Consider the following 16,765-nt stretch of genomic DNA (forward strand, 5'->3'; position numbering starts at 1 on the left):
GTCACCACTGCTGTTTTTCCCCGACACTGTATAAATATATACATAGGCAATAGTTTTTATTATTTTTATTTGTGATTATAGAAGTGGAGTGCAATTTGTACAAGTCACTAGTTGTGCTATAAATACTATAGAACACTGTGGGTTACGAGGGAGGGGCAGGAATTGAGGGGGGGGGGGGCTATCCTTCAAAAAGTTAGCACCACACATAACTGTAGGCCTTAGTACTGTACAATTGTCTAAATCTATTTGTTTGTTCATTATTTCTCCTGCCGTTTGCATAATGCATCTCATTCACAAAACCCTCCGCAAATCCTTCAGATCACCTTCCGAAAGCCCACGTTCAACCCCCTCTACCCCGCTACCCCCCCCCCCCCCCCCCCCCCCCCCCTCCATTAATCCACAAGTCCACAATGAACGTTGGGGTCTTTTATGTCTTTCATCAAGGGGAATCACGTATCATGAATGTTCTTCTTCATTTTTTTTTTTGACGGAGAACGCTTCCCGGAAGCATCAGGCACGTGCATGTTGACGGCGTACGCAAAAAACAGGGCCGCGCGTTTTAAAAACCGAGCGAGTGACATCGGGTGAATCCGACATGATGTCCTGCCCCGGGGACAGGATTTTGGGGGGGCTGTGAGGGGTGCGGTCGTGGGCAGGGGTATCACGGATGGGGGGGGGGGGGTTCTCTCGATGTTTACATGCCGTCCTCCATCATGGCGTCCTCGCGGTCCGACTTAGTTTCCGTCTTGCCGTCAAGTGAGCTGTCGTCCATGGAGTGCTCACCGTTCTCCTCCTCGTCCCTCAGCGTGTCCCGATCCGTATCCATGCTCTTCCTCTCCTCCTCTTCCTCCTCCTCCTCGCCAAACTCCACCTCCCTCCGGCCGATCATCTTCATCCGCTCATACGTTCCGTCCACATCCTTGCGTCCGTCTCTGATCACTACCCCTCCGCCTCCTAATCCTAATCCTCCACCACCTCCTCCTCCACCTCCTCCCCCTCCTCCGTTCAGGCCCTCGTGCCTCAGCATGGCCTGGCGCTCCCCCAGGTCAGGGTACCCCTGTGCGGTCATCCCCTGTGGGGTCATGCCCTGCGGGGTCAGGCCCTGCGGGGTCAGGCCCTGCGGGGTCAGCCCCTGGAGGTAGGCCCGGTTCATCAGCATCTCAGTCGGCTCCAGGTGACCCTTGTCGCGGGCCTCCCTCTCGGCCGCCTCCCGCTCCTCCGCCTCCCGCTTACAGTAGGAGTAGCGGTGGTTCATGTGCTGCGAGTACGAGCCCGAGTGGGAGAAGCGCTTGCCGCACTTGTCGCACTGGTAGGGCTTCTCCCCCGAGTGCAGGCGCGAGTGCTCGATGAGATGGTGCTTGTGTTTGAAGGCTTTCTTGCAGATCTGACACTGGTGTGGTCGCTTGCCTGCAGGAAGGACGGAAGAAACACAAAAAGGAGAGGGAGATGAGAGGTGTGTCGTTTGCAGCAAGGGGATCATATTTTGGTTGACATGGTTCAGGCAAAAACAGAAAAAGAGGTATAAGGTTAGGGGGAAAAGTCGGATGGGTGGGATGCAACACAAAAAGAGGAGCCTTTCAGCGGTGATGGAAGGCTTGCTCGGACTTGAGACTTAACTTTATTTGTTTATTGAAATTGCGACGAGAGGGGAGTGGTGGAAGAGTGTCCCCGCATTTATTGGGTGTATATTATGGAAATTCCTTCCCCGGGTTTAAGACGGGAGGAAACAGAGGCACTGGGCCTCGGGTTCTACACTGGTGAAATGCAACACAAATGAACTGGTGCAACAGCAAACAAACAAGAATGAAATTAATCAAACACAGTCCATGGTGAAACGGAGGGGGCGGGGGGGGGGGGGGGGGGGGGGGGAGCGTGCGGCTCCTTGCTTATCTCTGAAAAGTATTCAAGTTCATGGTGGCTGACTATTTTTTCAATTATTATTATGATTATTAGTATTATTTTTGACTGTTTTGGTGTGTACCCCCATCAGACGCCTTGGAGGACAAAGGGGCAGACTTGGAAGTGTGGAGAAATTTTTACTTTCGACTGTGATATTGCTATTCCATTAATGCCTCTGGCTGGTAAAAACGACTGAGAATGTGGTAATAACACTACTTTAAAACAGTACATTTTATTAAGCTGTCATATTGACCAATAGTGTGGTGCAGAGGGAGCCCTCCACACAAGACTGGGTAAATTAAAAGGAAAAGTATTTCAAAAGGTCAATCGAACAAAACTCTCTCCATCCGGTACAAAGTAACTCTCAGTACACAGATATTGAAGATATTCACATTTTGTCATTGTTATCATGAGGGCTGGGATGTTTTAAAAATGATGCCTATAACCTCCATACCCTCAAAGCAGTGCACCTTGGTCTATTTACCACAATACTACTATATACTACAACCAGCCGTGATTCCGCAGATTACACGCTGTGTAGATGTTATAAATAGAAATATAAAATAGAGATGCATACAATATAAATCAATATGATGCAATCTGTTTAAAAAATAATCTCTGGCTAATCTGGGTACGATCCGAGTAATGAAAGCGCCTCGAGCTAGTCGGTGTACAGACGCTTCAGAGATGTTATGCCACTGATGAGATCTATGGCCAATAATGGGCCGCGATAAAGACATTAGGGCCTTTTTACTGGCCGCGCACGTCTAGGTGAATTGATGCGAGCCTTTTCAGATAATAAAGCGCTTTACGCTGCGCGACGAGATTGAGTACTGACACAGGGCTGCGTTCGCCGCCGTACGCCTGACGTGAATTATCCGTTTACGGTAAGGAATGTCTGCGTTCTTTTTGCATACATTAAGGAAATACTGGAAAAGTCACAGTGGATTCACAAATGATTTGGAAGTGGATAAATCTTTTGTGGGGGGGGTTGTAATTTTAAAAAAGACATTCACATCCCTGTCGAGAAAGAGACATGTTAGGTAATCGGGGGAACATACAGCTTAATCGCAACACAGAAGAGGCGGAAACACAGGAGGGAGGGATAGGTTAACAAAATCAAAGGGATATTATTCAAATACAGGGGAGGGATTAGAAACAACAAGCAAGAATAAAAAAAAGGGATAAATGAAAAAGCAATACCAAAGGAATACATTTGGGGAGAAAGGGGGAGACGGAAGGGGGGTTGTAAAGTAATGGGCTAGAACAGTATATACCTGTGTGTTCATATTTGTGTCTTAGAAGGGAACTGCTCTTCTGGAATGTTTTGTCGCACAAGTCACACGCGTACATACCACTTTCAGTCTTCTTCATCTTCTTCCGTGACAGACAGGAGTCAGGGTCTGTCATGTCCTCAAGGCCGGACAAGTAATCGGGCGGTCCGTCGAGCATGTCCCCCTGCGCACACGGAAACAAAAACACAAAGGAAGAAGGAAAGAAAAAGAAAAGGGGGGAGGATTGTTAACACTTGTATCGTCTGTGTTAGGTCTCTGTGAATTTTTATACATGTGAATGTGGCTTTGTCTGTGCGTCATTTAAAAAGGATGTTGGGTTAAATAAGTGAACCAAAAACGTTTCTTTACAAATACGAATGTAGTTACGTCTGTATAAATAAAACTTGAGACAGACTGTGTGTTTAAAAGTGGATAAAGGTCACTTTTACAGTTTTGTACAATTATCATCTCGACATGTTCCTAAATGACGTGGCTCATGAAGACTAGGTCCTCGAACGAGACACGACCAAGCGAACCCACTATCAGTTCTAAAACACGTAATGGCCTTCAATTAGATCTAGTTTGGGTTCTCCTCTTCCATCCGGTAATTGAAGAGAATGGGTGATTAATGGCACATTCATAACCTTGATTTGATAATGATAATTTAACAATGAGAACATCAGGGGCTTCAGAACAAGAGGAGGCACCGTGACCGCTTCATGAAATTACAGACGTAGAATAGAGATAACAATCAAGAGTGCACACCTAATGGCCATTATAGAGAGCCACCCCAGATTAGGATAATGAGGGCGGCCTGAGCAGGGCCCTGCGGTGATTCTGAAGAGGGCACTGCACTGTGTTTTAAGAATGGACTATCTCTTGGAAATCAGTTCAAACTAAATGCCCATAGCTGTATTCTTTGAACACCTAATTTAATAACTTAGAATCTGAAACATTCTGAGTATATATATATATATATATATATATGTGTATATATATATATTAATATATGCATTCTTTTTTTATCGAAATGGTGTTCAACAGCCTTCAGCGTGCGGCGGTAATGAACATTGAGACATTGTGCATTATTAATCTGTGTGTGGAAGCTCATTTTAGCGGCGCTCCTTTAAAGTTGAGAACCGAGACTGCTCCTGGGCTCACCTTTGTCATTTTTACAATGGCCATTCCGCCATATTTAATAACCAAATATCACGGGCTCAGACACGTGCGCTTGAAACAACGCCCCGAATAATGACTCCTCTAATAGACTAATAGTCGGGAAGCAATCATGTATTCCATGCTCTGCGGAAGCCAGCACAATTCACAGTGGAGTCTGGCACCAACTACATCTGCACATCATAACCTCTGAAATACCCAATTTACACCCTGACGTCGCTAATGATGCCTCACTTTGCGGGCACACTCCCTCCGAGCGCGTGGCGCAGCTGTTTACCTCCATGCCTTTCGCTGGCTGAGTGCACCTCAGGTAGGTGCGTGAGTATTTCCCTTTTATTTTTTTTTACATTCTCCAAACACGGCACAAAGTTTTTAATTAGAGTCACAATGAGTTCAAAACGCATTCAGACTCTGCCCCCCCCCAGGCTTCTTTTTCTAATTTACTCTCTAACCACAGGTGGATCATTTACCTGGAAACCTGGTTTTCGCTGGTATTTCCTCCTCTGCTGCATCTCTGCGAACGTCGTTGCCCCCGTTGTGTAAGTGTAGGCCATGTGCGGTAAGAATCCCATTTGTTCCATGCCCGGGTAATGCCGGAGACCTGGTATGCCCGCCTGCATGGGGGGCATGAACGTGGCCTGAGGGAAAGTGCTCTGGGGTGGCAGCGATGTGTACATGGGCTTTGCGGCGAAGGGGTTCATGCCGAAAATGGGGCTAGTGCTCTTTTCCAGACTGACGTTGTTGTTGGTGGAGCCCGAGAAGTCCTTCTTCAGATAAGCCAGGTTCAAGGGCTCCTGGAAGTGCTGCGGAGGAGATGGGAGGCTGTTGTGGTCCATGGTGATGCTGTTCACTTTGGGTCTGCTCCGGGCCGTCAGTGCATGCTTAGGCTCCTTCATCAGCCTGGGCAGGGACAGATCCAACGGCTCGGCCTGCAGATCCTCTGAAGTCAGGCTGTTTGGAGTGTAGGAGCTGCTGTGAGAGTTTTTGGAGGAGGCCGAGGACAGGTTTAGTGGGGAGGGAGTGTTGCTGCGAGAGTGGCCCCGTTTCTCCCCCATGGGTTTGGCACTGTTGATGAACTGGTGGCCATTTCTCAAGTGTCTAAGTGCGTTGTCACAGTTGTTGTTGTTGTTGTGATGCTCCCCGTACGAGGGGGACGTGATGCGGTCGTCCGGTTTAACCAGCGACAGCGGTGACCTGGCTACCATCGAGTCCTTTGGCATTGTCTGGTGGTTGTTTACTCCCACCTGCATGTCCGAGTTGTTTCGGTGTTCTAGCGGCGCGGCCCTCGTGCTGCCATACTGATACATTTTACGCTGGTCGAACCACTCCTTGACAAATTCCAGAGGGAGCCCGACCGCGATGGATATCTTGAGCAGCTCTTCGGAGTTTGGCTCCATGTTCATGGCAAAGTACGCCTTCAGCACAGACATGTGGTCCTTGTACGGGTTGATGGGACCGTTCAGGGCCTTCTCGGACAACATGGACGACAGTAGGTGGCCGTTCTTCTCCATGAACATCCCGGGCTTGGTGATCATCAGGTTCTCGCTAGGTTGCAGGACCGCCTTGATTTCCTCGTTCATTTTACAAAGATAACGTTCGTGTTGATGTAACGGTATCGGACCGGGGAAGGTTTCTTTGCAGTATTGGCAAGTGAAGGGTGTAAACATATTATTTTCCTGCATTTTCTCCTCCATGCCGCCTTCAAGCATCTGGTTGGACTTCTCTCGCTTGATATTGCTGATCTGTCTCTTTGAGTCTGTGGTCAAGCTCTGGAGGCAAGCTTTGGCTTCGTTCACTTTCTCTAATGTGTAGTCGATGATGCTTTTGGTGGCTCCGTTGTGGTTGACCACCGGCAGACCCACCGGGGAGCACCCGGGTGACAGCAGGCCCTGTTTCTGCTCCTCGATCTGCGAGCCCAACTCCTTCATGTAGGCCTTCAGCTTAGACAGCTCCTCGGGCTTGCAGTCCATCTTCTGCCGGCACACAGTGTTGTCCACGATCTGCAGGACCCTCTGCACCTCGTTCAGGTTATTCCCCAGGGAACCCGGGTAGCCCAGGAGCTGCGACTCCAGTCCGCCCATGCCCAGGTGCTGCAGGGGGCTCTGAGCCGTCGAGTTGTGATGCATCCCAACCGGGCTGTTACCCCCTCCCATGCCCCCTCCGTTCATAAAGGAGCCCGGACCGCCGAAGCCGTGGGCGGCCATCATCAGCTTGTAGTCGTTGAAGTCGATCGGCTCCGTCTTGATGCTCAGGTGGTTGTTGTGGTCCTGGAGGCTCAGGGGCTTGCAGTTCTCCAGCTTCTGCCGGAGTTGGGTGATGGCAGTGTTGGTGGGTGAGGAGGAGGTGGAGGTCGGGGAAGAGCCTGTTTTCATGTTGTTGCGCATCCTGCCGTTGACCGCTATCAGGCCGATGCACTTCTTGCTGCTGATGTGGGAGCTGTAGGAGCCGGAGTGAGAGAATCTCTTCTTGCAGTTGGGGCATTCATAGGGTTTTTCACCTGAATTGGGGAAGAGGAAAGAAGTCAGATGGCATGCAATAAACACACGGTTTAAGACCTTGTTAGATAAAAAATAAAATTATAATACAATAATAACATAAATATAGAAAAACATAATTAAATCTGCCTCTCTCTCCATATTTGTTGTTCAGCATGATTATTCCTATTCTTATAATGAGAATAGCATGTTGGGATCTAAAAGGGAAAGAACTTTACCCTTTATAATTGCCATTCAAACATTATATCTATGCTTTGATATACATGTTTCAATATAGAATGTCAGATGTCCTTTTTTCACTCTGTGTGTGAGTATATAATATCAATATATATATTAATGTATTATACGTCACTGCAATAACATCAGAAATATAACCCCATGCTCACGGCAATTAAAGTCAGTGCTAATATAATAAACCTAATTATCCATTATCGGGAGCACGGGTGAGAAATAAAGCCACATCTTTTTTTCCTTGTAGATGCTGTGAAGTTCATGGTGCTCTTAAATCAAGGCTATGAATATTCATAACACCCCCCCACCCCCCCTCCCTTCCCCAATCCCTGCCCCACCCACCGCTATGAATCCGGAGGTGTTCCTTCAGATGGTGTTTGTACTTGAAGGCCTTGCCACACTCTGTGCATTTGAACTTGCGGTTGCCAGCCCCTTGGTTGAGCAGTTGGTGCTGAAAGGGACAAGGAAAAAAATAAAGATTCACATTAAGACATGTACCACAACGCCACAGGGGTAAAGAATTTGGTAAATAATCACAATCGCTCGGTGTCACAACACAAGACAAGCCAAATGGCGGCCGGCGTCAAAGAAGAGGCATCTTGGCTTCCTCCTCGGCGGACCTCCGTACCTCCCGTCGGTTGACGGCGGGAGTGGCAGTGATATCAGAGAGAATCACATACCTTTTAATTTCCTGGCGTCTCCACCGGAGAATGCCTGCCTTTAGAATTTGGCAGCGCAAGAAAATTGAATACATGAAAAGCGTGTGTTGCGCGGTTGTGCGTCTGTGTTTTCTTTTCCACAGTGTTTCTCCTTCATTAGAACAAGCAATCTGATCAAAAAGCATTTTCTCCATTCATTTGGTGTCTAATCATCCGAGAGATATGCATAACCAGGCGTGGGCTCTCCCTGCCTCTGCGGCTGCATACCTGGACCAGCTAGGCGGAATTATTTAGCGTTCCTCGAATGTCTTAATTGGGATTTTTGGGATTGAGCCCACGAATATCTCTTTAAGAAATGTATTAGGATACCGAAAAGAGGACACACGTGCCAGTGCATCAATTCCCTTCTTCAGAAGGTACACATCAGTGACAGTTAATCAGGACTGCTTATCAAACAAAGGGCTTTCGGCTTGTACAAAAGTACAAAAACAAATGACCGCAACTGCGGTAATTCACAGTTTATGTGCATTTGGAGATTAGGCCAAGGAGAAACATTGAATAGTTTGTTTGCAGGTCAAATAATTAAACGATTGTGACCAAAATAACGGGACGTGTGTTATGGGATGGTGTTTAGACACACATCCCCGGTAATGAAATACCGGGGTGTGTTGCTGCCTCTCCCCACATTCCTGGGGAGACAGATGGCAGCAAGCAGGGCACTGGCAAAGAATTGTTCAGACGGACCCCCCCCTAACCGTCAGAGATCAAGCAAGAGGAGCCCCCCATACAACCCCTCCCCCCCATGCCACAGGAAAAAGGAAAGCAGGTCCAAAGAGGGACTACACTGCTCCGATATAGCCGAGTCCCATAAACAAACACTAACAGCTGCTGACGCCCCCACCAACACCACCTCAACACTCCCCTTTCCTAAACCCCTTTTCACCCTCACACACCCTCCAGACAACTCTGACCCCCAACCCCCCAAAACCCAATCCGACCCAAGCACCCATCCATCCAGCACCCCCCATCCTGTCCCCTAAGACCCCCCCTAAAGTACAGATCGCTGTCTGGCCTGAAAACACCAACGACAGGTCTGGGGGTACCAACTCTGGTGTTCATGTGCTAACCCAGTCTCCCTTAATACACCTTCCTCGTAGCGCTGCGGTGGCAGCGTGCTACCGCGTGCTACTGCGGGAACGCTAGGCGGGGGAGCGGGGATATTGTAAATGAATATGGATGACCTCTAATGAGTCATATTGGACTTAATGGGAGGAGTAATGGTAAACAGAGGAGACAGAACAGTGGTGCGGCGGCGCGTGGTTAGCCTGCTATGAAGACAACATGATCAGCGTATTCCCCTCTGTGTCGCCGCCTCCAAACACACGCTGTTCATTAGACAGAGGGGTGGAGAGAGAGAGACGTGGCGATACGGCCTAAAGCAAATGTCTTTTAAATAACATGGGGATGTGACAGATTGACGCTTTCAAAGTTCTGTAGTCTGAGCGGGTGTGTGTATCACCTGATATAAGATAAAGCATTGATGGATATAGAAAGATGGATAGATTTATAGAGAGAGAGAGTGAGAGAGAGAGAGAGAGAGAGAGAGAGAGAGAGAGAGAGAGAGAGAGAGAGAGAGAGAGGGAGAGAGAGAGAGAGAGAGAGAGAGAGAGAGAGAGAGAGAGAGAGAGGGAAAGAGAGTGAGAGGGAGAGAGAGAGAGAGAGAGAGAGAGAGAGAGAGAGAGAGAGAGAGAGAGAGAGAGAGAGAGAGGGAAAGAGAGAGAGAGAGAGAGAGAGAGAGAGAGAGAGAGAGAGAGAGGGTGGAAGAGAGAGAGAGAGAGAGAGAGAGAGAGAGAGAGAGAGAGAGAGAGAGAGAGAGAGAGAGAGGGTGGAAGAGAGAGAGAGGGTAAGAGAGAGAGAGAGGAGAGAGCGGATAAATAGGGATTGGAAAGATAGAGTAAAAGAGAGAGAGGGCGATAGCTGTGTCGATAGAAAGACAGTCCGCCAGAATAGAAAGATAGATGCTCAGCATTTGCATGAATGTGTAGTTTGCTCTAACCCAATTTGTGCAAACAGGCTGTTAGGTGGGCCTGTGTCTGCGGCGCCGCGTCTTTAGACCGGCGAGGGCCCCTCCGCCCGACAGAGCCGTAATACGAGCACTGGGACCTTGGCTCACCAGGCCGGCCCATCTGCTCACGTTTAGACCCAGCTGGCAGATCAGGTGAGAGTGAGGCCTACTGATGGCAAATACACACACACACACACACACACACACACACACACACACACACACACACACACACACACACACACACACACACACACACACACACACACACACAGCTCTCTCTCTTTCTCTCTCTCTCACTTACTCACTCACTCACACTCTCGCTCTACCTCTCTGTCGATCCCCCTCTCTCTCATTCACCCACAAAATCACTCACTCACTCACTCACTCACTCACTCACTCACTCACTCACTCACTCACTCACACTGTCAATATCTCCCTCTCTTTCTTGCTCTCTTTCTCTCTCTCTCTCTCTCTCTCTCCCTCTCCCTCTCCCTCTCCCTCTCTCTCTCTCTCTCTCTCTCTCTCTCTCTCTCTCTCTTCACCAGGAGTCCCATTAAAAGACCAGGAGGGGAAGAGGGGGAGAGGGGGGGAGGAACCTGATCTCAGCTCTCTCTAGTTCCATGATGTACTCGAAGAATCAATTATCTGGTAGCGTTCTCGTTTTTTTCGGTTTCTAAACGGGACAAAGATAAATCAAGCGATTTGTGATGGAATAGCTTTTCTTCAACCCCCAACTGGGAGTCAATAGGATCTCAGTTGGGAGAATGGTGGGGTGTCTTCCACTAATGCTCAGATACACACACACTAATGTCTAAGGCTGAGGTTGCCAGGTTAGACATGCAGGATCCTGCTTTTACATCAAAAAAGAAATCAACATGATTCATGGCGGTATCAAGTGGATATATTTGTATATTGAATGTGTAAGTATGAAATTACATGTGCCACCCCCCCCCCCTTAATGTTTTATAATAACAAATTCTTAAGGTGGCTGTCAAAAAAAATATTTTTGCAAATATTTTCCAAATGTTTCAGTATCCATTTTGATCAGTAAACAACTTCCCCTGTATATTGCAATGCATCAAGTGTAGAGGGGTGGTGTATATACAAAATTAAAAGATCTCCAAATTGGAAAATACCTGGAGGCTGGGAGATATAATATCAACAAGGCCATCAAAAAGCCATTTAGGGCCCCTATCAAAGTCATTACCATTACAGGTTCTACATCTTTAAAATGGCATGAAGTATTAATAATGATTGGCAATCAAAAAGAACCCCCCCCCCCCCCCCCGGGGAACACAGCCCATAATAGAGGCAAGAGAAGTTGAACAGAGGGCTAAAGTCAGCTCACTCTCGCCATGTCACACTGAGGACGTTTCTGGGCACAGAACCCAGTATTATACCTCTGGTCTGGGGAAGCGGGCTCACCTTGCCCCATAACCTTCCAGAATCTCCATTTTGCTTCACCATCCTACGTCGTTCCTCAAAATATTCACATGGATCCGTCAGAATAAAATTTTTCGAGTTCTGCCTGCAAGATCGTCAACAAATTCAGTGAACCGCGCTGCAATTTTAACAAAAAAGTGGACATGGATTGCGAGGAGAAAAGGAGAAAAGACGCTCACCTGGTCTCGGGCGGGCTTGTGCGTGGCCATGTGGCGCTCCAGCTGTGTGCGGTAGGCGAAGGTGTAGTTGCACAGCGGGCAGGCAAAGTTCTCCTCGTTCTTCTCGTGGCGGTACTTGATGTGCTCCTTGAGGGATGTCAGCCTCTTGTAGCCCCGGTCGCAGTAGGGGCAGGTCAGCAGCTGGGCGAAGGCGTCCGGCGTCCCGGGCGGGAGGTCTGCAGGGGGGGGGGGGGAGTGAAAGGCAGAAAATCAATAGGGGCTAGTGGGCTAGCATGTCCAGGTCACTATCAAGTAAAGGGCTACACTTTTGCCCCAATGGACTTTAACCATACTTAAGTGACCTTGTGCGATGTTAGCGAGTTTGTTAGTAAGTTTGCTAGGGAGTACTGTGTATTTGCAAAGGTACACATACAGACACATCGACACGTTCTATCATTTCTCCGAAGCATTGCATTGTGCGATTTGCCGCCCTTCGTTTGTAATGCACGTCCCTGGATAGGTTTTTTCGAACCACAATCCTAACATTAAACATAGCAAAAAAAAAAAAAGTTTAAAAGTTAAACATCCGTAGATAATCTGCCTCCACTGTTACCTCCCTTCACTCCCTAGTCATCCTCCATCCATCACTCACTCCATCATTCCCCCTCTCTCTCGCTCCCCCCTGCCCTCCTTGACATGCAGTTCATGCACTGACTTGTACGGGCTCGTAAAGACGCATTCTATCACATGACTGACACCGTGCCTTAACAGAGACTGGAGATGGACTCGTCCAGACGGGCAGATATACAGACAGATAATTGCGCACAGTGGCTAACACATGAATCCTCCCCCCGCTTAAACACACATGCCCATGCCAGAACACACACACACACACACAAAAACACACACACACACACACACACACACACACACACACACACACACACACACACAGACACACACTTTGCCATACTTTCCTAATTGCTTTTAGCTGCCCCCTTTTTTCACGACCAGTTCTACTGACATCATTTTTGTGGCTTTGTTCCAACATTGCCCCAAACCTCCCCCTCCCCCACTGGACACCCCTCCTATTACGTACATACACACACACACACACACACACACACACACACACACACACACACACACACACACACACACACACACACACACACACACACACCAGACATCCTCAGAGGTGCCCTATCTGGTTTCAGACTCCTGCCCAGCTGTTGCTCCTGTCTATGTAGGTAGACACCCAGATCTCCAGTGGAAAGCGTGAGGACGGCAGCTGCTGGCTCGTGTCAAGACACCACTGCTGATTCTGCCATTGCCCCCCTCCCCCCTCCCCACCTATCCCCCTGCCCTGTTAGTTTTATTTTCTTTGACCTTAGCGCGTGAGAAAGTCAAAGCCAAGATCTCAGTGATTTCCCCAACGTGGACATCTGAGAGGTCACACGCTAAACCTAAGTGAGAGCTGCACTTGACCCAAGGATTGGTTGGATTTAAATGGGGAGATCGGGGGGGGGGGGGCGGGGTGCTGGGGGTAGGAGGAGGTAGTAAGAGGGGTAGGGGGATGATAGTGCACAAACCTTCCACAAATGCACCCTCTGGATCCCTTACGGTCCAGCCTTGTCCCAGCGATGTTTCATCAAACAAAACGTCAAAAGGTTCTGCTTAGATTTAGGATTTGTAAAATTTCCTCCATAAATCTCCCGGATCACTTATCAAGCCAGTAAAATAACCCAAAGCACAGAGGCTGATACCTGATCCCACCTCAATACCCAGGGGAAGGGGAAGGAGGGCAACGGAAGAATCACACAGGATAATTCTTATAGACTGGGTAGCCCCGCCCATTCTGCCGGCAATCTCAGCTTGGGTGTGGAGAGCAATACATTTCTTTCTGCTTCCGATACGTTTTTGCGGGAGCCAATCACGAAGCTGGCTTTTCCCCGTTGGCGCGCTATTGGCTGGTTTAACACAATGACAACAGGGAAACGACGGCAAGCAGCCAATCGCGTACAGTTAGGCTGAGAATTAGCCTCTTGTGCTGAAAAAAATGACAGCAGCTTGCCCAGACCAACGTGCAATCTACGATAGAGCTTGGTCTGGCAACAGCCAGACTATAATTCTTATGCTCTCTACACAAATCACACCAGCTTAGGATCACGGTGTTGTTACAAAGACAACACCGATCCAAACTCCTTCATTTTTCATCCCCGCTATCGTTAATACCACCCACATACACAAATTGCATGGTGTACACATGAACTTTTTTCGTTCATGCGTTTTTTTACGTCTAAATACGATTTTTATGAATTGGCTGATCCTCCCTGACCGTCGATGCGATCTTAAAAGGACAAGCATACCGTTCTCCTCGGGGCCGTTGGCCTCTGGCGTGCCCAGGCGGGACAGCTCCTCAGGGGCCTCCGGGTAGATGATGGCGGTGTCCCCGCGCTGGAGGTACTCGGCGATGCTGACCACGTGGCTCTCGCTGTCGCTGGCCATCTTCCTCTTGGAGAAGTACTCCTCGAACTCCGAGGTGCAGTCCACACTCTTGGCTGGAGGAGGGGATGGCGGAAGAGGAGGAGGAAGAGGAAGGTGGTGGTGGAGGAGGAGAATGGTGGTGGTGGTGGTGGGGGTAGGGGTTCGGGGTGGAGGAGGAGGAGGAGGAGGTGGAGGAAGTGGTAGGGGTTGGGGGTGAGGTAGAGGAGAGGGAGGTGGTGGAGTTGGAGGAGGAAGGGTGTTGTGGTGGGGGGAGGGGTGGTGTTGGATGAGCAAGGTGGTGGAGGTGGTAGGGGGGAGGAGGAAAGGGAGGGGTAAGAGAAAGATTCAGTGGACAGTGTTTGCAACGGAAAGGGGGAGGCAGGGGAGAGAAAATGAGAGTGAAATGTAGGAATTAAGGATGAAGGCAGAGAAGGGGAGGAAAAAGGGCAGAAAGCATAGGAATTAGACAACCAGAGAAACATCTTTACAGAAAGACACACAAAAGGTGTTTTCATTGTCAGGCTTCACTCTTTGCTTTACCTTAGTCTAGAAATGCCTTCATTGTATGTACAGCTTAAGGCTTTATACATTACTGCTGTCTATTAAACAGTTCTGTGAAGAAATACATTTAAATGACCCAATTAACTTGATATGGTGTGAAATTTATGATGGGGATCAAGATGGCGCCTGCCTTTTGTCAATTTATATTAAAGATAAAACAAACAAGTGTATAAACAAGAACACACACACACACACACACGTACACACACACACACACACACACACACACACACACACACACACACACACACACACACACACACACACACACACACACACACACACACACACACACACACACACACAGGAACAAGCCAGGCTTAATCAGCAGCCGAGCAGTCAGGGCTCTTTGTATTGACTTTCACATATAAGGTCAATCAAGAGACTTCAGCTTTTGTTGATTCTGTGTTGTACAGATTACCCGGGCCAAACCACAACACACAGCACAACACACCACGCACACGCACAAAAAAAAAGAAAAAATAGCAAGAGAGGAGAAGGAAAAGAAAAAAGAAAAACGGAGAAGGCCAAAACCCATAGCGGCTCAGGATGCGTCTTAAGCTAGCCAAACTGCTGAGGCCACACAATGTGTTTTCTCTATTTATTTTACAGTCCCTTCTCTTCGACGGGTGGGAGGGATGGAGAGGGCTGGGGGGGGGGGGGGGGGGGGGGGGGGGGTGGAAGAGAGAGAGAGGGGGGGGGGGGGGGGGGCTCTCTAAGCTGCAAGGAGGAGATAGCGTGCTGCAGAAACAAACCGGGGCGAACCCAAATCAGCAAGCTTCATTAGTCAAGGGGGATGGTGGGGGTAGGGGGTGGGGGGGGGATGGACTTTCAAAGCTACCCACACACACAGTTTTCTCATCCTGCATAGGTTCCGGGGGGGAGAGAGAGAGAGAGAGAGAGAGAGAGAGAGAGAGAGAGAGAGAGAGAGAGAGAGAGAGAGAGAGAGAGAACTATTATACTATGGAAGCAGTGGCGGCGTCAGAGCCAAAACAAGCTCCGCTCCATCAAACTCTGGCGTGCGCGCAGTTTGCTACTTTTAATTAGGGGCCTTTTAGACGGCGAGCCAAGGTGATGCTTAAACACTGATTTGTTTGGCCCCGTGATGGCTTTGGCGTCCAATTTGTGAAAGGTCAAGGTAGTGGATATTTGGTTGTCAAAAAATGGCAGGGAAATGTCATTGGTGCCAATGCTGGAATCCTTTTTGATCGCCGTGATAGCGTAGTTTACGGGCCTCTCATTAGAAGGACTCGTTCTGGAGGTTTTTTCGACATCTCAACGCCATGATGTGACGGTGTTTACAACATCAGTCATGGAGTGGTGGAGTTATGAAGGGAAGACGCAACTGTCACTTGCCGAACATAAGGGTTTGACGGTTTATGTTAATGCTAAACGATACACGCGTACAGATTGAGTTTCCAAAAATCTGTATTCAGATAAATCTATCGTGCTTTTCCCAAACCAACACTTTTGTCTTCTTTCCTAGCAGGATAAAAGTGCCTCTTTATATGCGAGTGTTGAATGTGATTTCAACACTTCAACTATTTGTTAAGGTGTTGCGACTTGGCCGTATTGGCATATTGAAATTGTGCCGGTGGTGTCAGGCCTTGAATGTGCTGGAAACTGTGTACGTGTCTAAATAAAATCACAGGTTAAGTGTTTCTGTGCTGTGCAGGTTTTTCCCGCCAAAGAAAGTTCCGGAAGAAAGGAACACATGGGCAGCAGCAGCGGGAACACAATCTTGCTTGTTCGCTCTCTGGGCGATGAGGGCGAGCGAATCCCTTCGTACCCGTGTTGTGTTTACACGTCGCCACGTAATCACAGACACCTGTGCACCTCCCCGAAATGACTTCATATTTAATGCATTTGCGAGTACAGAGACACAAACACACACACACACACACACACACACACACACACACACACACACACACACACACACACAAAGAAAGACACAGTGTGCGGTAACAAGAAGAAAGAGTGTATCGCAACAGGGATGTTGTGCACTAATAAAACCCAGTTTAGAGAAGACATTTGAAGCATTCGAGTCTCGAGCGTACACATGTACTCACCTAGACCGTTTCCAACTGAGTGCAGAGTGGCATCGGGCCCCAGTGTATCAAAATCATCTTTCATCTCATCTGTACAAAGAGAGAGAGAGAGAGAGAGAGAGAGAGAGAGAGAGAGAGAGAGAGAGAGAGAGAGAGAGAGAGAGAAGGAGAGAGAGAGAGAGAGAGGTTTAGTCCGGGCGCTGGAGTTGTTTGAATAATAAACAAAAAAAACAACAAGGACAAGCCTTTTGGAACGAGTCTTC

At 48.5% G+C, this 16,765-nt stretch overlaps 1 protein-coding gene across 1 annotated transcript in view; it reads right to left on the reverse strand.

Moving 5' to 3' along the window:
• Positions 1 to 475: 475 nt before the first annotated feature.
• Positions 476 to 16,765, reverse strand: part of zeb2b (zinc finger E-box binding homeobox 2b) — a 22,464-nt gene continuing 6,174 nt past the window's right edge. The window contains exons 2-8 of the mRNA XM_030350041.1: positions 16,524 to 16,592; positions 13,773 to 13,964; positions 11,425 to 11,639; positions 7,418 to 7,526; positions 4,820 to 6,846; positions 3,255 to 3,357; positions 476 to 1,407 (exon numbers count right to left, since the gene is read on the reverse strand). Of these exons, the coding sequence (XP_030205901.1) occupies positions 695 to 1,407; positions 3,255 to 3,357; positions 4,820 to 6,846; positions 7,418 to 7,526; positions 11,425 to 11,639; positions 13,773 to 13,964; positions 16,524 to 16,592 (3,428 nt within the window). The 3' untranslated portion in view covers positions 476 to 694. The remainder of the gene's footprint in view (positions 1,408 to 3,254; positions 3,358 to 4,819; positions 6,847 to 7,417; positions 7,527 to 11,424; positions 11,640 to 13,772; positions 13,965 to 16,523; positions 16,593 to 16,765) is intronic.

This window comes from Gadus morhua, unplaced genomic scaffold (genome assembly GCF_902167405.1).
Source record: "Gadus morhua unplaced genomic scaffold, gadMor3.0, whole genome shotgun sequence".
NCBI classification, from domain to species: Eukaryota; Metazoa; Chordata; class Actinopteri; order Gadiformes; family Gadidae; genus Gadus; species Gadus morhua.